At 40.9% G+C, this 21,015-nt stretch overlaps 2 protein-coding genes across 2 annotated transcripts in view; both read left to right on the top strand.

The window, feature by feature from the left end:
• The window catches only part of scfd1 (sec1 family domain containing 1), a 41,258-nt gene extending 35,306 nt beyond the window's left edge, over positions 1-5,952 (top strand). The window contains exons 21-25 of the mRNA XM_006632166.3: positions 1,263-1,315; positions 3,927-3,960; positions 4,916-4,981; positions 5,523-5,591; positions 5,704-5,952. Of these exons, the coding sequence (XP_006632229.1) occupies positions 1,263-1,315; positions 3,927-3,960; positions 4,916-4,981; positions 5,523-5,591; positions 5,704-5,727 (246 nt within the window). The 3' untranslated portion in view covers positions 5,728-5,952. The remainder of the gene's footprint in view (positions 1-1,262; positions 1,316-3,926; positions 3,961-4,915; positions 4,982-5,522; positions 5,592-5,703) is intronic.
• A 3,419-nt stretch (positions 5,953-9,371) lies between these two features.
• opn6b (opsin 6, group member b) lies at positions 9,372-15,264 on the top strand. Its single transcript, XM_069192941.1, has 6 exons — positions 9,372-10,140; positions 11,054-11,259; positions 12,025-12,124; positions 12,587-12,691; positions 13,524-13,747; positions 14,406-15,264. Exons 1-6 carry the CDS (start codon positions 10,032-10,034, stop codon positions 14,913-14,915), a joined length of 1,254 nt encoding a protein of 417 aa, XP_069049042.1. The 5' UTR covers positions 9,372-10,031; the 3' UTR covers positions 14,916-15,264.
• The last annotated feature ends 5,751 nt before the right edge of the window (positions 15,265-21,015 follow it).

Below are 21,015 nucleotides of genomic sequence, written 5' to 3'. Positions count from 1 at the left end.
CTTTGTAAGCCGATAGCTAAAAAATCTGGAGCATTTCACAGTTGGAGTAGAGTGCAAGCTGCTCTTTCACCAGCCTGACTGGAAACTATTTCTTCTCATATGAAGGTATGCAAGTGGGGAGGACTGATTGTGGTCATGGGGTTTCCTGCTTCAGTTCATGGGGGTTAGGGAAATCTACCCTGGTCCTAGGAATTAGGGAGAGATTTCCATTAGCAGCTCCAAAATGTCAATGTATTTTGGATGTCAGCCAGTCCACCTGGGCCACCCCTGCTCTCAGGCAGTCTCTTCCTTGGTTTTGTTGTTGCGCAAAGTGTAATGGTGTTATCTAGTGCTTAGTTAGTATGAGACTCCATAACCTAATTATCCTAAATCCCATCTTTGTATTTCTCTGTTAATTGATGTAGCTATTATTTTCAGTGAGATTTTTTCAAATTAAATGGTTTTTATTTAATTTATTTTTACCTAAACTCTAAATCTTGTTGTCTTACGTTTGTGCTGTTTTCGTAACACTGGTCATGCATATTTCACTGGTCATGCTACATAATTCTATAAAATAGACAGTAAATTCTGGTACTGCAAAGCTGTTATCTGCTAGTTTTTAAATTATCGAATTGTAGAATTATAAAAACACAGACCGTGTGACTTGTGATTGATATAGTATGTTAATTGATTCAATTGGTCAAGAGTGGCCAATGGTGGACTTAAAGAGGTACAGGCTGTTGGGGATTTTGATTGCAAATAGTCTCTCATACTTAACTGAGGAAATCAGATGCTTAAGGGGTCAAAATGAAATTAGACCACGTCTTTATAAAGTGTTCATTAAAAGAGCTGGCCTTCCCTAAACAAAAGTGTCATACTGTATATACAAAATCTAAAATATGAACTGTTTTTGATATGAACATTTTAACATGAGTTTAATATGAATAATATAAAAACGTCTTTATTTTCATGATAAAATGCAACTGTACCTTGTCGCACTGAAGGTTATTGTTGATAAAACTTTTTGAATTGCATTTTTGTACCCACTTGTGCTCAGTTATTCAAATTTATTTTCCAGCAAACTTCTAACTGTTTCACTGATGGCTGTACTTGATGATCCAGAATTGCAACATGTCTTGATATTCATTTTTCACAGTCTTCTGTCCTGTTCAGTAAAGAGTGCTGGAGGTGTATATCAGTGCTTTAAGTAAATCTACATAATATAAATAGTTCTTTATGTTTTCTAGTGTTTGCAGTTCTTAAACATATTTTTTCCCTGACAGGAAACAGATGACTACAGATATTTTGACCCAAAAATGCTGCGTGGCAGTGAAAGGTAAGAGATCATTGCTCTGCGAAGCCTTTGGCAGTACATAGCACAGGAGCTCTCTAAACTTAAAGTTCATACAAAAACGTCAAGCCCTTATTCAGACCATGATCCAAATTAAGATGATCATAAAAATATAACAGTTTTATTTAAAAAAAATTCTGATCAATAATTAAATATATAATTACATTAAAGAATCCTTGGTCAGCATGTATCCAATTCCAGATGACTTTGTGGTTTTAACAGTGGTGTTCCCAGCCCCAGCCCTGATGTCCTGCACGCCTGCTGGCTCTCATTTCACCTGAGCTCTCACAGTACATGATGTAACCTTTAATTGACATAGTAGGACATAGGATTAATTTGAAATCTTCCATTGTATTCAGTTATGTCGGAGCTCTTTATCTGCTGTGTATCATAAATAAATTAATAAATAAATAAATAGATGTCCAAACTTTGAGCATAATCAGTTTAAAATATTCAGTTAAGTAAAGAGCTGAGCTGTAATGAAAACCAACAAATCTGTTGGTAAGACATAATGTACTTTTCGTTCAGATTGTTTGGTTTTTTTTGTTTCCATCATATTGAAGATCTACCCTGTGCATAACAAGAAAATCGCCTCTTAATTTGTTGTCAAATCTTTGGATTGCAAGTAAATGCCAGCTCAGAAGTAAAATGACAGTCTGGCATTGTGACGTTAAATAAGATCTGTTTGCCTAATTCAGCGTTGCTTTTAATGGGTTTATGTATAACATACGGCATTATCTGTAAGTACATTTATCCACGTCTGTTATTTCAAAGCCGTGTCATGTTTGAAACTCATAAAAACCACATAATCTGAGTGTCACGTTTTTTTTCCCCATGAATCGAGATTCATGAAATAATATTTTTATGTAATTTAGCATCATCTGACTTCCCAAGTGCAGGGTTTTACAAATGGGGCCTGTTCCCTGTGTGGTGGGTTAGGTAATGAAAGAGAGATGTTTGCAAGGACATTGGTTTGGTTTGAAGAAGCTGGAGGAACTCGGGTTTGCAGCAGCACACCTTTGCAATCAAAGGTTGTTCCTGATGATTCCTTTAATTCAGAAAACACTTAATTGGCATTGGGCTTTGTAATGTGTGCCCTTCCCCTAGGAGAGCAAACGGAGCTCAAATGATTTAGAGACGTAACAGAACAGAATATAAGTAACTGCGTTTTTCTTGGAGAAAGAAGCGGTCCGGTGCTGGAAGGGATCTCCAGCCTCATTCACAAAACATTGCGCTGAATTACCCCTCAGATGCTCGTGTCGAAAGTCAGGTGCAGATTACATTCATTTCCATTTGTCGACACAGCTCCTGGCAGCTCTTACATACCGATCACATTTAAATGATCCCTCAAACGTCAGTGAAAACGTTCAGTTTTCAACACATCAATTATCCAAAATCATTATATGCGTGAAGCACCACAGTTGTAGCAGTTCTTGTTGGACTGGGTTGACCCCAGGAGATGTAAATTATTAGCCTTCCTTGGCTATTGTAACAGCTGTAAGCACACAATTAGCAGAATGGACATATGTCTTTACTGTTTAGTATTGCTTCTCTTTTAACTTGGTTGAAAATTGTTGAAAATGTGTCAGCCCCTGTATAGGTTTAAGTGTAGACAACTCAACTGAATGATATTTGATAGTGTTTGATGGAAAATGTTAACCATAAAATTATATGTTTCTTTACTAATATTAAAAACACTTACAGTCAGTGTCCAAAGTCATAATTCAATGATCCTGTACATCTCATTATATTCATTGAATTACAGTTCAGTGCAAAATAGCCATGGGAAAATTTATTTGTTTTTCTGATCAAGGTCGTATATAAGATTTTCTGGTTGATGATTAAAGTATTGCAATGTTTAAAGATACCCAAAGGAAATATTGTCAGGGCTTGTCATTAGGGAGAAACTGTTCCAAATAACCCATTGAAGCTACTGTGCCTTGACTGCTTCAGCTTAATTTATTGATCTGTTGACCACTGTTTATTGATCTACGTTTCATGTGCATTTTGTTTTTCAATACGTGTCACTGCTCTGGGAATGAGGCTTTGCAGCTACAAATTTTTCAGGATATGTTAAGCACAAATGAAACTTTTGTTAATTAAATCAGCTCTCAGACCTGTAGAATTTACAGACTTTATGAAGGATGTCTTCTCTGGACTATCTCGTACATGATTACCAGCATTCAAAGGATGGTATAGTGCTTGATGTCGAGGAGTAGCTAATTGAAACAGATGAAAGAATTACATATAACTGAAACTTAATCAATGAGCTTGAGTGATCTTGGACAGACAAACCTAATCTAGTTGGAGACTAGATTAAAATTCCAATAGAGCTGTGCTGTTACTGAGGGGAATTTAGCTCTTTAACTGCAAGTGCAAACCTGATTGTCTCTTTTGCAACCATTCATGGGGTCTATGTTGGGGGTGCTTCTAACTTCAGTCCAGTCAGATGCATACAGTTCATTTAACTGTGTCAGCACTAGAGTAAGACCAGATGAGTGAACATAAAAAGAAAATCATATGCCTGCACAGGATGTAGGATCATCAATCATAATCTCTGCAATAAGAATCCTTCAGCATCTGTTTTTATTTCTAGTTCAATCCCAAGAAACAAGAATCCATTCCAGGAGGTGAGTCAAACTAAGTGTTGTTTCCTGGTCAGATGCTGGTCTGTAAATCTCTCTCGCATCTCATTGAAAGACTGTTGAATCAATCTGTCCATCTTTCTCCATCATATATATATGTAGTGCATATTCGTAATGGCATCACAATTAAGATGATGATAATCTATAGGCTGCTGTTTTATCATGAGATTTTTATCTGGACCTCTATAAACCAGCTGAAATGGAAGAAAAATGTACTTAAAGCCCCCCTTTTCCCCATTCCCTTCTTTTTCTTCCTTCATTCATTTCCTGAACTCACTCAGATCCGTAGCTCTTGATTAATGCCCCTTGAAGGCTTGTGTTAAGTGAACTGCGTACATACTGTACATGCATGTTTTTTAGTTCAGCATCCTAAAATCTGTGGCAAAGTATTTCAGGACAGTGACCTAGTGACGCCATCAAGCGCTGGTCATGGAGTGCCAAATCCTATAAGCAGCATTACGTTGATCCATGTTAGTGCTGAGCAGGTGGCACTGGGTCAGGACTCACTGCTCTTTGGCCTGCCTGATGTTTCCTGACTGAGCAGTGGCTTAGTTCCTGTGCCAGATCACTTCTCAGATCGCTCTTGATTGGCTTGTGGGTGTAAGCTATCTGCAGCCCTGTTCTTAAACACAGCAAAACGTTTATCGAGCGATTAGGACATACTTGTTTTTCTGAAAGATATTTTAAATACCTCATGTTTATGCATTTCTGACAGTATTATTGTATTTTTCTTGCATTCCTGTTCTGGGAGCAAGCTTATCATATTATTTAATTATCTGCTTATTAGTATCAAAAGAATGTTTTTAGTTTTTAAATTGTTAAAATTGTAAATCGGAGGAAGATTATCTATATATACAATGCAATGAAAATACCTTCCAATTTTCTTTTTTATTGAGTGCCATGTTGCTGTATTACAGTATTAAAACCATTTTTTTTCCAGGCAATTGTGTTTGTGGTCGGTGGAGGAAATTATATTGAATATCAAAATCTTGTTGACTATGCCAAGGTAAATGTTATTTTACAGAATTCACCATTCGAGTAATAACTGATTTGCATTGCACTGCAACAAGGGCAGCACAGAGGAGATAATGGCAGTATCTGAAATCCATTTAATAGGGGGCTGATATATACAGGAGATGCATTATGTCATGACTGAGCGATTTATGATTTCAGTTCGCATAACTTTTCTTAGTATTTTCTATTGATTTTAAGGTTGTTTTTTTAATTGTTTTTTTTTTAGAATCGTGAACAAAAACTGTAAATCTTGGATCATATTCGGCACAGGATCACAAACGACCAACCTGTAGATGCGAGATCAGCCATATTTCCTAAAATGCAAACATAAAGGTCACAAAAAAACAGGAGGCCATTCGGCCCGTCTAGCTCATTTGTTAATTCGTAGTTAATTGATCCAAGGATCTCATGCAGCCATTTATTGAAAGAAGCCGGGGTATTGATTTTAACAGCTTCAGGTACTTCATGCTCAGAAAGCTTGACGAAGAGCCCTCTTACTTTAAGGCCTTATGCTGTGGACCCTGTTTTCGCAGACTAAGCCAGGCAAACGTGTGATGTATGGCTGCAGCGAGCTCTTCAACGCCTCCCAGTTTCTTAAACAGGTAGGGCCACCTGCTAGAATCCCTGACCTTCATCGTGGAATCGGTCTATCATCACTGTGCAGAATGTACTGCTCTGCTGTATCTAATTTTGCTTTGGCTTCTCGATTTGCAGTTATCTCAACTTGGGCAGAAATAGGAACAGTATCTCGGCGCCTTTCCCAGTGTTCACTGAATTCTGAACACACCAGACTACTGTCAACATCATGCCACAGTATCCTAGAACTCCCCTGTAGGACCTGAGTTGATGGTATTCCTCTTATTTGATCATATTTAATAAACTTTGCTATTTTAAATGCTTTGCTTACTTCCATTTCTGTATACTGTACATGAAGCAATTAAAGTTTATTAACAGCCATACAAAGCTTTGCCTTCTAGTTTATTTTGTGTTTTTCCCCCCACACAGTATGTGGTTTGAGGAAGCCTTTCTCATTCCTGATGACAGGCTTGAAAAATCATGTTTACACTGGGCTTTCAGGTGTATGCCATTTTGACAGATACCTGGTTTAACTATATTATCTGTGGAAATATCTCCCTTTGTGTGGGACTTTCATTCCCAAACACATCATTTATTCAGAGAACTAGACTCCCAATCAGATCAGTATCTAGTCAGCCTGGGTTAACTGTCATTTGCTTGATGAAAATATGTCTTTGTAAAAAATGAGAACACTGCAGTTTACTTTGGCTGTCTTATCAAATTTGCATTTTATGCAAAATGCAAAAGAAAACAATTTCTCTTGAGATTTAACATGATTAGGTTTTTGTATTATAGTTTATTTTTATCAACTGAAAAGGCTTTTTTAGAAATTCAAAAGACAGTATGCTTCCACTGATCAGTGTCCTGAATATTACAGCAAAGAATCAGACCCGTTCAGGCGTTAACAGCTCAACAATGCAGATTTGGTCAGTCCCTGTCTCGGTGCCACTGAATGATAATTCACTGATTCACATACAGTAACCCCCTAATTTATTCATACCCATGAACTGTAACTTAAACTTAATTGTTTGCATAGCAAGGAGAGCTCAGGTATGAAATTTGTGAAATGGACATGAAATTCATCGATATGAAAAGGAGTCCTGAATATATCCATACCAAAACAGGATCAAACAAATATATTTCTACAGAATGTATATGGTGTGCATGTTTATTAATACCCTGAAAATATCTTGAAAATAAATGCTAAAAAGTAACCCTGTTTTTTTTCTGTATGTTTATCAGTTGCCTGGTAGTTTCACAAAGCCTCAGAGACTTTGTAAAGCTTATGAAGGTCACCTTGACTGCCACTGGGCATTGAAGGAGGAAAACCCCTTATACCATGTCATCAGGAGAACCTCTGATTCTTTTGCCCATCATACATTTTTATAACGTATATAACATTTTTGACAGATGTTCCATTATATATGACTTCAGTTTCATGCAAGTCTTTTATACTTTTTGATTTGTTTCTATCCAAAAATATTGAATGTACACCTGGGTGTACGTGCTGTAATAAAGGCTTGTTTACTCTCTAATGCTGACAAGTTTAAATAGGTTTTGGAACAGTATTTGTAGTTCAGCTCATTAAATCACTGTCACACCCGGATATTCGACCTAAATCAGTCTGTTCATCAAGTGTGAATATGTTAAGAATCTGTCGTAGTTCGCACTGAACTCAAAAAGTTTTTTTTTAATTTCTAAAGCTCGTTATTCTAACACTATATTTTAATTAAAGTAGAAGATATTACCTTGAAATTTAGAATTCTAATTATCTGCAATAAATGAGTTGGATTATGCTGCATTAGAGAGCGCATATATTAGGTTTCCTGTCTGATATCTTGCCAAAACTGACAGATAATAAGTAAAAATATATAACTGCTGAAAGAAACTGTAATTCTATCTCACCAAATAACTGATTTTCATATGATAAGAAACAGAAGTCTGAATTTCATTGCATTTAGATGTGGGATATGGATAATCCTCTGGTTTGGCCTTTGACAGTGCTACGTTGTGATCAAGGAATTTAAAGTTGCCAGAGTTTTTTTTTTTTTTGTGTGCCCACACACTCTTGATGACAGGAGAATTACCATCTTTTAGTCTTATGTTTACATAAACAGAAACAAATCAAGCCCTGGCCTGGACTGCATTCAGATGGGAGTTCTCGAAACTCCTGCATGTTGGTGTTAGTGATGTGGTGGTCCAGTAGGTGGCAGCCTTCCATCTGGGCCAGCACTTCTGAACCTGGGTCTCAGTGTGGGGAGCTTCTGCAGGAGAGGATCGGAAGTCAAGGTCCTGACTACTTGGTCATTAAAGATCCCACAACATTGTTCATACACAGGAATGTTAACCTCTGTGTCCTGGCTAAAATCCACAATTTGTGCTTGCACAGCGCAGCCACTGAGTTCCCCCCTATGTCAGTTGGGGAAGTCATTTCTGATTTCATTTCCAGCACACAATGGCTTCCTCACATCACCCAGGTAGGTGCAGCACTTCAGGGGTTAATGAAGTCGATCAGCTTCGGTGTGCATAACGCTGCCCTGGGCTGGGACTGTTAGCCCTTCATCTGCTCGTCTATGGACAGCATGTTGCTCCATTGTACTTTTTGGACACTCAATCTGTATATACCTATGCACATTTTGCACATATTTTATTGCTTTTACAGTGACCATGATCATATTTTGCACACACCTATGTGTTTATTTTTATTTATTTTATATTTATTTTGTATTAGTGTACGTATTCAAAAATTGTTGTCTATCCTGATGTCTGTTTTTTTTTTGCTTGTCTTGGGCTGCTGTAACATCAATTTCCCTTCGGGATCAATAAAGTCTTATCTATCTAACTCTTATACTGTAAGTAAATTGCTTAGTAATGTTTAGGAATGAAAAGCACTTAAGAACAAAACATTTACTGTATATTCAAGAAAGTATTGTAATTAGGGGACTAAACTGCACGGGTTCTGGGTTATTAGATGGGTTATTAATTATTTGGCAGGACTCTAAAGTCATATGGACTACCTTGTCAGGGGAAAGTTACACCTGTTGATTACATGGATTGGTCACCATATTGGGTTTTTGACAAACTGACATTTTGACAATCGTTCTTCTCTCACACTCAGTGAGTACAGAAGTTTGAAAATTGGTGGTCTTTGTTACACCATATAAATATGTGAAACTCGGTGCACAATTCTACCTATCGTCTAAGATATAGACTCGTTCGGGACAGATAGATTTAGTGCCATATTGGATTTGTTGGAAAACAATTGGAAGATGTGTCTCCGAGAAAGCCCTTTGCTGTAGTGTTCCAAGTGCTCTGCAGCCCCTTGGGTAATTAAGCAATTAGGGACCAGCGCAGCATGAAGTCCTGTGAAGGAACCGAAGGCAGGTGTCATGGCTGACCCCCCCTTCTTTTCAAACCATAACTTCGTCTTTCTTCTTTCGCTCCTGTTCATGTGAGCTGTGCCCCCGTTTCATCTGGAGGGTCACACGGGTCCTCTCGCGCTCTGCCACTGGTCGGCACCGAGACAAAAAGAGGTCTGGAAATGACAACAGCCTTCAGTCTTTTTTCCTGCCTATGAACGTGTTGTTCATTGCTCCCAGACCGAGGCTTTACTTGAATACACAAAAAAAAAAAGTTATGTAGTGTCCGTTTTGCAGGACACTGTGAGATCCCTACTTTGGTGAAAATGTGGTTTTTTTTTCCCTTCATTACAGAGCACGGAAAAAATCAGGCTTGGTAACTAAGGTACTATTGTTGCTTTATTTCTTAAAGACGTATTCTCTTCGAAGCACATTTTTATAGGATAAACATCCAACGAGCTTCAACTTTTAGAGGATGGTCATGTAAGTTAAAGGGCGTTTGTTTTGGGGCAGATAAATCAGATTCATTTAGTCAGGGTGGTCTCGCGTCTGCTTGAGGTCTGGCAATGGCAGCTACAGTAAGCCACCAAAGGTCTGCACCGAGGACAGTGTGGCAGACGTGATTCCCTGAAGGGTCACCGCGCTTCGCCAGCTGCCCACCACCATCTTGTGCGAAGGCGGCTGGCGGTCGTCACGTGTGGGCTCTTCACAAGATACCCCCGGTGGGCTCTGCACCTTGGAACCCGGGAGCGTCTGGCTCCGTAAGAGGATTGCTTCATGCTACCTATCACAGCATAAGTCCATAAACTGATTACAACGAGGGAACCAGCGGCATCCAAAATGCAATTGAAATCTAACAAGATTAAAGGTTGCGAGAAAATGCCTTGCATTTCGACTCGTCTCCCCCCCTCCTCCGTCCTTAGTCCAGACACTGAAAGCTGAAGGCCAGATTTAGGACAGGTGGATACTACTCCGTGCGTCACGCAAGCTGTTGCTAGAGCCACGATTTAAACAGCGAGGGTCGGCGCGTACCCGTGGCGCTGGTGTCTCCGAGTGGCGTGACAGTCTCTCTGGGGCTGCGGCTGGGTTGAGTCATTGAGGTCCACGATGGAAGGGGTGCTGATGGATCGCTCCAATATGTATCTGAGCAATATGACGGTGTACAGGGTCTCCGAAGAAGGGGAAACCGCCATCGGTATCTATCTGGTAACTTTAGGTGAGTAAATACCATTTTTTTCTGTCATATCGTGCTTGCCTTTGGAATTATGTTATTAATTTACTTCATCATTATTTTTTTTAGAAATACAATATGATTAACGTTGAAATAACGTTTTTATTCCAAAAACAATAATAGGTTATTCTTGGTGATTATTTCAAGTATCAATTCATTCTCATGTAGGCTGACAGTAACCTTTTTATTGTACGTTTTTGACGATGGTGATTATTCTCATTTTAAACAGATTGACAGATTGTGCTATTCTGCTATTCTATGAGCATTTATTTTTAAAAGACTCTATATACATAACACATAATGTTTCAGGTGGATTTCAGTCAAGAGTAACCTTTAAATCTACTTGTAAAGAAATGATTGTTCGTGATTGTTGAAGAGCTATCATGAACCGTTTCTGGTTCCTAAATGAAATTGTAGAAATGCATACACTGACTGGTGTCCTGTCCAGGCCGTACCCTGTCTTGCGCCTGTTGCTTGCTGAGATAGGCTCCAACTCCCCAACAGCCCTGTACTGGATAAACAGGCTAGAAGTTGTATGGATGGTACAGTATAGACTGATGTGGTGGTCTGCCCAGCTCCTAGAGAGACATAGTGCTCCAGGATTCGAATAGGCACCTTTAACTGGTTAATGAGCAGTGATGTGGAAACCATGTCAACGCCTAATTAGACAATTGCATGCACCAGTTAAACCCTTCAGAGCTCAACTGGAAAGAAATCCAAAAGACATTGGCTCTCCAGGACCTGTGGTGCACACCCCTACACTGGTGTTTCAGTGTGTGAATGTTTCAGATGAGTTACACATCAAAGACGATCAGGATCTGTTCAGCATCCCATCACTGACTGTCCGGGTGCCCCTCTTGGTTATGTCCCAACTGTTCTTTGCTGTGCGTTTTCCCAGGATGGCTTTCTTGGATTGGGAACGGTGTCGTGATTTTCCTCATGGCCAAGCAGAGACAAACTCTGGAACCACAGGACTATCTCACTTTCAACCTGGCCGTCTCAGATGCCAGCATTTCAATCTTTGGATACTCAAGAGGGATTCTTGAGGTTTTTAATGTGTTTAGAGAGGATGGATTTATCATAAAGACTATATGGACCTGCAAGGTAAACACAATATACATAATTATACATGTATACATTGTAATGTATGTAATATACAGTAAGCTATATGAGTATGTATTAAGCATGCCGGCAGATTTTGAAATCTGAATATTCTGGGTAGAAAAATCCATTTTAATCTAGTTTTTCAATAAAACCTGAAAATATCAGACATTTAGTATGTTAAAATATATGATGTTAGTAAGAAGCTAATCATGATCTCAAGATCAATTAATATTATTCATGATGATAAAGACAAGAATGGGAGAATGTCAATCAGACCTGATATTAAACTGGGTTGTTTACCCTGTTATTGAACTGATATTGAACAGTCTTAAAATACAATTAGGATTACTTTATTCCCATGCTTGCTGCATTGTTTAAAATTATAATTAACAACACTTGTTTTGTATTTGCAAGGTATGTTTTTCCTGAGAACTGTGGAATCTGTCCAGTCATTATCCTTATGCTTCTAATGGTGATTAATTGAGAATTTAGATTGAAGCTAAATTTTAATGTACAGCACCTGAGCATCATGATGTGCAGGCTTTTCTCCATCATTAGCTGTTGAATAAATAAATTCAGCTACAAAAACGACTGGGAGACATTCCAGCGCAGCGATGCTTTATCTTTCAACACCAGTTGGCCCTGTGATTGTGTGTGCTCTGCGGTACTGCCGGGGGGCAGTGATGTAGTGTTGAGGAATTACTGCAGAAGACTGGCTCAGGTCTCATTCTTCATCCTAATCTGAGAGGGCTGTGTCTTTGCCAGGTGGACGGATTCCTGATATTGCTCTTCGGTCTGATCAGCATCAATACACTGACAGCCATCAGTGTCATCCGATACATCAAAGGATGCCAGGCTCACCAAGGTATGCCAGGCTCCTGCCAAGCTGGAGCTTGTCCAGGTCTCGCTGAGGCTTTGTTATTAAAGGTGCTGACAGGATTATCAAGGCAACGCTGTCACACGGCCCCTCCAGTGTAAGACATCTCATTCTCGGGGTGTTTCCATTAAAAGGTACAGCCCCGGGTTAATTTATGTTTGTTAAACATCAGAAAGGGTATATTTTTCATAATAGGGCAAAATATATATATATATTTATGTGTACGGAATGATTTATTGCTATGGATACACGCCACATTAGGAATAACAAATCTTCACATGTTCCTTAAGCACCCATTTCTTCAATAAAGAACCACTGTGGGGCGTTTTCGTTCACCTCTATTGGCTAGTTAACCACAAAACGTCCAGCTGTCAAGTCTATGTCGATCTGCAGTCCATGAATTGATTGTTATGCAAGCGAGGTTTGCTCATGGTCGTGTTTTCTCTACAGCCTACAGAGTCAACAAGCGCAGTGTGGGGCTTGTCATTGCTGCAGCCTGGCTCTGGGCTCTCTTCTGGGCTGGAGCCCCTCTGCTGGGCTGGGGCAGTTACAGAGGTAGGACAATCAGCAGAGGGGCTGGCCTGTCCCCTCTCACGGGAATCTGGCAGTGCAGTGATGTGTCATTTTTAACACTCCAGAGAAGAGAAGTCCATCATTTAAATTTAAATCCATAATTAAAAAAAAATCATGAGCATCGGTTAGTGCCTCCCAAATAAAAATTTCAAGAATGACTTTGCATTAATAATTACAATAAATGTATTAGTGGAGAATGCTGTTGAATAATCTTACTTGGGATTGTTTTTGTAAATTAAACCATTGACTGCTCACACATGAAATAATCCAGATTGAAATGGGGGTATATTTCATTGTGTGCAGCACTGTGGTGTGACGGTTTGTTATGCTGTCTCAAAGTCTTGGGGTTCACTTCCGGCGTAGGTCATCTTCTGTGTGGAGTGCACATACTCCTTTATTTGCAATATTGGACTTACTGATAATAAATTAGATATTCCGTTGTATTTTTGGAGCATCACTCTCATTTCGGCACAGATCATTCCCGCTGTTCTCCCGGGAAGGTATTTACCGAGTGTGTGTGAACAGTCATAACCTCGGCTATATCACTGCGGACACAATCACACAGGCTTTCATCTCCCATGAGAGACAGGCTTTCTTTTCAAATATGTGCTATCATGCTGCTTCCCAGCAACACCAGGAAAAGCACCTTAAAGTGGTTAAATCAACAAAACCTTTTTAACAGCTTTGAATTCAATTGGGAGGAATGAGACGAAGTAATGCTGGTTGTGTGCACGAACTGAAGCTGCTAAAAACAGTAACACCCCATCTTCTCCGGTTTTAGAGCATTTTTGCAGCATTCTGTTTTTCTTTACAGCCCGCAAGTATGGAACATGTGAGATCGACTGGGCAAGGGCCGGGATCTCTCTGTCTTACAAGTGTTACGTCATCGGCATCTTCTTCTTCAACTTCTTTGTGCCAGTAATCATCATGGTCTTCTCCTACGTGTCCATCATCCGGATGGTCAGGTCAAGTCACAAGTCAACGCGTGGAGGAGACGTCAGCGAGCGCCAGAGACACATGGAGCGCAGTATTACACGGGTAAGACACCAAGCAGGAGTGATTGTGAGCTGCCTGCTCTCACCGAGTTCTTTACCAGGCAATCCTATCTCCACACTGCCTGGGCCTCTGGCTTCTTTATTAAGAGGGATAAACCATTTCTTCTCCAACTATAGGATCGTGCGGGTACCTTTAAGGGAGGGAACACCTTAACTGGATTTGAATAAGCAAAGTCTCGAAGTGTATCACACAGTGGTGGTAACACTGATTACATAGTGTTTATTCAGTTGAAAAAGCTTACTAACTCAGCACATTGGAATGATGCAATTAGTGGAGTACCACAGGGGTCTGTATTAGGACCACTGCTACAGTTAGTAAACTAGTGATGTTTGCTGATAATACAATATTTGGAGGCTCAGCAAATACTGTATTAGCAGCAGATGAAATTTAAAAAAAAGGCTTAGATCAAATTCAAGCCTGGGCAAACCCCCAATATTAGTGTAGACAAGTGCAGAGTCATAAAGTGATGGAAAAGTCTTTAGAGGATGATCCATGCAAATTAGAAATATCAGTTTACCAAGCTGAAGTGCTCAACGGCATTGAATCATCACCCCAGTGCCTCCCGGCGTCATTGCAGTGCAGGATTCCCAGCGTCCTTCCTTGACACTGGCACGGCTTCTCCCTCCTTTCCCCCCTGCAGGTCTCATTTGTGGTGTGCACGGCCTTCCTGCTCGCCTGGTCCCCCTATGCCGTCATCTCCATGTGGTCCGCGTGGGGGTACCAGGTCCCTCCCCTCACCAGCGTGCTGGCCAGCCTCTTAGCCAAGTCCGCCAGCTTCTACAACCCCTTCATATACGTGGGCATGAGCTCCAAGTTCCGCCAGGACCTGCGCCTCTTGTTCCGCTGCCTCCAGGCGAGGGGGCGGCAGACCCAGACGCCCGCTCTCCAGCCGCCAGCGAAGGGGGGGCAGGAGCCGGGGCCGGTCCAGCCCGAGCACGTGGAAGTCGCCATGGATGCGGCCGAGAAGGACCGCGAGGCCGGGCCGAAGGGCGACGACTCCACAGCGGACTCGGGTGTGGACTCTGGCAACCATGAGAGCTTCATAGATGAGGGATCCCCAGCCCAGCCCGCCTCCCCCAGGATCGAGAGCAGCGCTCACCTCACTACGAAAGCGTTCCTGAGGAAACACAGTGACTCCGGGCGCCTCTGATCCCGTATAATCCCAGTCTGTACCTATGTATATATGGTCACTGATCCCGATCCTTTTGTAAAGTGCAAAGTGTAAAGTTTTTATGTTTGATACGCTTCAGCGCTGAATGAACACATGGCGTTTGACATCGAAAGATGGAAGTTAGGTCTCGGGTGTTTTCTAGAGGAGCCCTGAATATCCTCGGGGATCTGCTTTTATCTATCGTGTCCCCATTCAGGGATGCCAGTGCTGTTGTGTATGCGGGTCGCATGATTTTCGCATCCGTATTTGTAATGTAAGTAAATAACTAAAGTATAAATAAATCCATAGCTTATTTTTTGTATAATTCTTTCGTTTTTGAATTGTTGGCCCTTCAGAGTGGTTAAAATGTCTTTTGTATTTTCTTTGTTTATCAATAAACTTGAAAACTGTTTTATCACGAAATGTTCACTAAGTCACATAAACCCTCGCTAGTAAAATATTTTGCCGGTTCTGCTTTCTGTTGTAATAGACTTCTCCCTTGTTTCCCACACCAACCGTTTGGTGAGTCTTTGACTTTGGTCAATCGAAACAATATCATGTTTCAGCTTTATAAAAATTAAGAATCCGCAGTTGAGCATATTTCTGAAACTGGGCTGACAGGGAAGGGAAGAGAGACTTCTGCTTATCACTTACTGGGAGCAGCGATTCTGTTAATACATTTTATGGAAGAGAGTCCGTAGAGAGTCCCCTGAAATTTGAGGCCCATGGTTTTTTTAGAAGATCTCACATGGGAGAGGAAGGTGGGAGGATGTGCAAGAGTGTGTGTCTCAGCATGAAGCTCCGGCTAGTTAGCTGATATACAGAAACTGGAACTGCAAAACTAATGACATGACTTTAGTCTCAGAATGAAGCCAAATCACGTGGAACCGACTTGCTTAATCTGATCCGTAAGAAGATGATACTCAATAGGTATAATGCTCTTCTCATAGGAAATAGGAAAAAAAACCCTAATCCTCAGAACAACGTATTTGAGATGCTTTGGTCCTTGGTTTAGATACCTTGTCACGAAGGACAAAATCAGCTCTTTCATTACAGTATGTGTCCCAACTACTGTATTCTTTCAGTTTCCATTCACATCATCTTTTAAATGGGCTGACTGCAATAAAGCGGGTCAGTCTGTTTCAAGACTTTATTTCAGTATCACAGTAATTCACAGTGTAGAATTACAGAACTAGAGCTGTATGTGTTTGCCTGTGAAAGACAATTAAAGCCCCGAGTTAAGAAACTTTCTGTCCGAAGGTTGTTCCCCTTTTTAAAAAAGAAAACAAAGCTAAAGCTACACAGAGAGTAATCGGTACTTCAGGAACCCGCAGTTACACAAATGGTGACAATGACCCCGTGATGCACTCTCTGTGAAAATAATGAGCCGAAGTCTGAAAGGAGGCAGCAGACAAAAAAACAGTTTGACCCAAACTCGTTAATCCCTCCGGCCTGCTGGCCTGTCCTGCACTGCCCTCCGAAAGAAGGGAGCTTGGGAACCCGTGTCTCAGACACGTGAGCCCCTGACAACGAGACTGAGCCACGGCCTCGTCTCACGGAGCAGGGCCGCTACGGTCTCTGCAGACATGGGCCTGGCTGGCAGAGTGCAGGGAGAGCAGAGCACTCAGCATGGACACGGGGTCCAGAGAGCAAAATGGAGGAAGACCTTGTATACAAGGCAGTTCAAAACCGGGACACACAGCATAGTGAACTGTGACTCGGGAAGACTGTCTAAACCTCTCTCTTTTTAACACGAGCCTGGATTCTCAGCATGCTCTGGTATCCAGGTTGTGAAGCAAGTCACCCTTTCAGAGGATGTTGTTAACTGTTTGGAAGAGTAAGTTTATATTTTAAGTTCTAGCAACGCAATTCAACGAATGCCTTACTGTTAGTGTTAAAGCGAAGAAACCTTGTATAAATCTTCATCGGGACTGAGCACATATTGACTGAGAAATGCATTTTTTTAAAGTAACTTCAAAAGGAATCTTTTAGAAGGATATAAATGTTTATTTTTGTTTTAACTCATATGTTATAGTCCACATACTGTAAACAATTCATGAAACAGAGAAAGGTTGTTATTATACCTTATTCATTTTACCACAGTTGGCAAGGACAAGCTGAAACTTGATGGGATTATGCAGAATATGCTCATTATAATCAAATTTGCATGTCATTTTCTTAATTGTGGTAATTTGACTGGGTCTACTGTCTTAACAGCTCTTTGAAATTTTTTATATATATACTGATACTTAGCAATACGGCAGAATTTGTATTTTATCGTGTAGCAAACAAATGGGAAATGAGAAATAACTGATAATTGATGTAGAAATAATACGCGACATAATTTATAGGACTAAGTTTCACATCAGCAAACTAATAACCAAGTTCCCCTCACAGTCACGACTGTTAAACTAATAACAAAGTGGATTGCAGATTAGTTTCTGTCTAATTAAGAAACAAATTCATTATGATTCCCATAGAATGACAACTGTGGCTTTTATATTGCTAATACTATTAAGCATTCTCAGTCTGCACATCATTTCTGCAATTCGAAATGATGTTATGAGGACTTTTTTCTGTTATTAGTTTTTCTTTCTATTCTTTCGAAGAGAAATAAACATCAAGGGCAGTCTGACAGCCGTTATTATTGCAGTAAAGCAAGTGCACTTATACTTGTAAAGGATCAGTGGGAACAGGCTTCTCAGAAGGATCACATTGGTGTAAACGTGACACAAGGCCGTTGGACTGAACAGAATCAAGAGTGTCAGTTCTCGTCACTTCACTGCTGCACAAGGCTTATCTTTTTTCCCACACCAAGGGTTTTAGTAAAAAGGGCTGTGTAGCCAATTTCTTCTTGTGATGGTCACCTGCTTGATGAAAAAGGAGTTTGTCGGAACCTGAAGGCTGCCCAAATCTCCAAATCCCAAGCTTGACAGAAGTTGTTTCAGAGGTGACCAGCAGCAAGGGTACATTGCTAACAATCAGACAGCGGGGATGTCAAGGGTTAAATAAAGGGCTTCCATCACCAAGGTGTTTGAAGACTGGGGCATAAGTCATGCTGGGAAGTCTGATGCAGTCCAGGTGTTGATTGCCTGAAATCTAGTGGGATGATGCGCACATGTAATCAACTTGACTCCCCTACAGAGGCATTGCTACCACAGCACATGGGATCCTTCAGGCAGCAGTGAAGTCATGGATTTTGGGATGTCTTGCTGGTAAAAGAGCTGCTCAGACTAGAATAAAAGGGGGTGATGAGGTTACCTCAACCCTAGGCTAGGCTTTAGGGTTTATGTCGCAGCTTTTGGGGAGAGGAGTGGAAAAAGTGGTTTAAATGCATAAAAAGGGCAGGCGCATCCCATAAATGGAAAACTTCCACACATTATACTGTACCCTGTAACACTATAACCCTAAGAAATTTAATCTTCAATGTTCATATTAATCTAGGAGACGTTTTACCATAACCATGTCATAAAACAGGCATTTGTATACTGTGTTTTGAAGCATTTTACGTACAGTAAGAATTAATTGATTTTTTTTTTACTCCTGTCAATGATACCAATATGATACTACATAGTAACTTTAAAGTTTGGCTGGAATTCACCCACAATATCAGATTCTGGTGGGTGTTTAGAGTTAATTTTTCGAGCTTCAACAGAGAACCGGCACTTCTTAAAGACTCTGATGTTGACTTTTGATTTCTACCACAGTTTGTTGTGTCCCATTGATTTCTTGGGGAGATGGAGGCAGGTGGGTTTGTGTGACGGGCAAAATATCGGGTTGTACTGATGTTCAGCAAGATATTCTTCATGCAGTTTCCCTAGGCTAGCTCCCCAGACCGTATTGCTTGATTAGCAGACTGGAGGAGGTGGTGCCTGTACCACATGGAACATTACTCAAGCAGGACCCCTGTTGTTAGTAGCCTTTCTTATATTCTTACAGTCCCATCTTGCCACCTCTCAAAACACCAGCATGAGTGAGGATTACTAGGAGGAATGTGACACCCTTATTTACAGCATTACAGGAGTCAAAGAGAGGGACCAGCAGCCATATCACCCAGCAACTCACAACTGGCAGCCCACTGGAGCTCAGCAGGTGTGAGCCTGGTCAGTACCTGGATGGGAGACTCCTGGGAAAGCTAAGGTTGCTGCTGAAAGAGGTGTTAGTGGGGCCAGCAGGGGGCGCTCACCCTATGGTCCATGTGGGTCCTAATGCCCCAGTATAGTGACGGGGACACTATCCTATAAACAAGCGCCGTCTTTCGGATGAGACGTTAAACCGAGGTCCTGACTCTCTGTGGTCATAAAAATCCCAGGGTGTTTCTCGAAAATAGTAGGGGTGTAACCCCGGCGTCCTGGCCACATTTCCCATTGGCCCTTACCAATCATGGCCTCCTAATAACCCCCCTCTATGAATTGGCTACATTACTTTGTTCTCCACCTCCCCCCCCCGGACAGCAGGCGGAGCGACGCGCCTGCTGGAGTATTCTTGGTCACATTTAATGGCAATGTCAGCTCAAAGACAAGCGGACCCTGCTGATGCGGGATTAACGCTTGGATGAGAGAAAGGAGTCAAAGAGAGAATATTGGACAGGGAGAAAACAGTTCTTTGGAAGAAACACTATTCTTTTTTTATTTGAATCTGAAAAAAAATCTTACAAATATAAAATGCTGTTTTTTACTCCCCCTTTTTTCCTCTTGTCAGCTAAGGTAGGAGCTGTGCAAAGTCGGGATTAGTGCGGATTGCTGGCTCTCCGTTTATCTGGCCCTTTAGATCACTCCTATGAAAAAGCAAATAAATTTCCTAACTTTTGGACTCTTTCTTAGAGATGTCAGTGAACAGCAGGTTCATTATTGCTTGAACCTCAGCCTTTCCAGAAGATAATATTGGCAACAAATAAGCAGAACCTTATATCTCAGGATAGTCCATATGAACCAAGCAGAAAGCTTTGTCTGTAGTGTCCATAGGTTCTCCCAACAGTCCAGATTTTTCTAATGTTTTTAGCAACTGGGGAAAGCGTGTTTCAAATGTATTTGGAATCTGGACAATGGGTAATGTAGGGTCAGCATTACAGAGTCAGAGTGAAGTATGGAAGAACTCCTTCAGTCCTGGCCTGTTAGCCCTGCATTCTCCAAACTCAGTACACAGAGCTGTGACAGATTAGTTTTCATCACCAGAACAGCTGGAAGACGAACAAACACCTGGAATCTCTCAATGGCTGTAAAGGTAGACAATGGCTGGGACAGAACTGAAACCTAAAATTGTCTTGGTTTCCGCACCATTAGATCAAAGTCACATTCTGTCACGATCTGTATGGAAGCTGGTGTGCAATGGTTTTTCCAAAATGAAGGATATCAAATGTATTTAGCCTTATTTAAACAGCGCACTGGCATCCCAACATTTTTTCAGTGTCCTTCAGTACTCAGCTCATGTCAACCTGGTGTTGAGGCACGAGTGGATTTCGACAGCTGATCCTGCAACTGAGCAGCACTTTGTAGGATCCAATCAATTCAACCCTTCTGGAGAAAGGAGTACAAAAAGGTGCCCTAAAAATGGACTGACTCATCCCTCCTCCCTGGACAACCACATCCAGAGGGACCAGCTTTCTGCTGATTAAAAACCACAAAAGAGAGTATTAATAATATTTTCTTCTGTGTACAAGCAGACACTACAAACAGTAGCTGGGACTGCAAAGATCATGACCAAACCAATATAGTTACATGATTTCTACATATGCACCTAACCTGGATTCATATGACGAAAGCAGAGAAGATTCCTATATGTGAAGCTCAGACAAAATCTTTATAGAATCCCAAAGGAGGGCAGACTTCAAGGCAAGAGTTGGAAAAGATGTCAGTCTCTGGAAAAGAATCATTGGCAGGGAAAGATTTGGAAATGTCATCTCCAATGGCATTCCTCTGTGTGCCAAATGCTGAGAGCATGAGCTCATCGTGACCAAGACCCTGTTTCACTAGAAAAACAGATCCAAAACATCCTGGCAACATCTGCACTAAAAACACTGAGACCAGATTGACTTTGTCTTTGTGCTCAGAATCCTAAAGATATCCAGATCACCAGAGCAATGACTCCCAGCTGCTGGGAT

The sequence above is a fragment of the Lepisosteus oculatus genome, chromosome 8 (assembly GCF_040954835.1).
Source record: "Lepisosteus oculatus isolate fLepOcu1 chromosome 8, fLepOcu1.hap2, whole genome shotgun sequence".
Classification (NCBI taxonomy): domain Eukaryota; kingdom Metazoa; phylum Chordata; class Actinopteri; order Semionotiformes; family Lepisosteidae; genus Lepisosteus; species Lepisosteus oculatus.
This window is presented reverse-complemented; position numbering and strand designations above follow the sequence as displayed.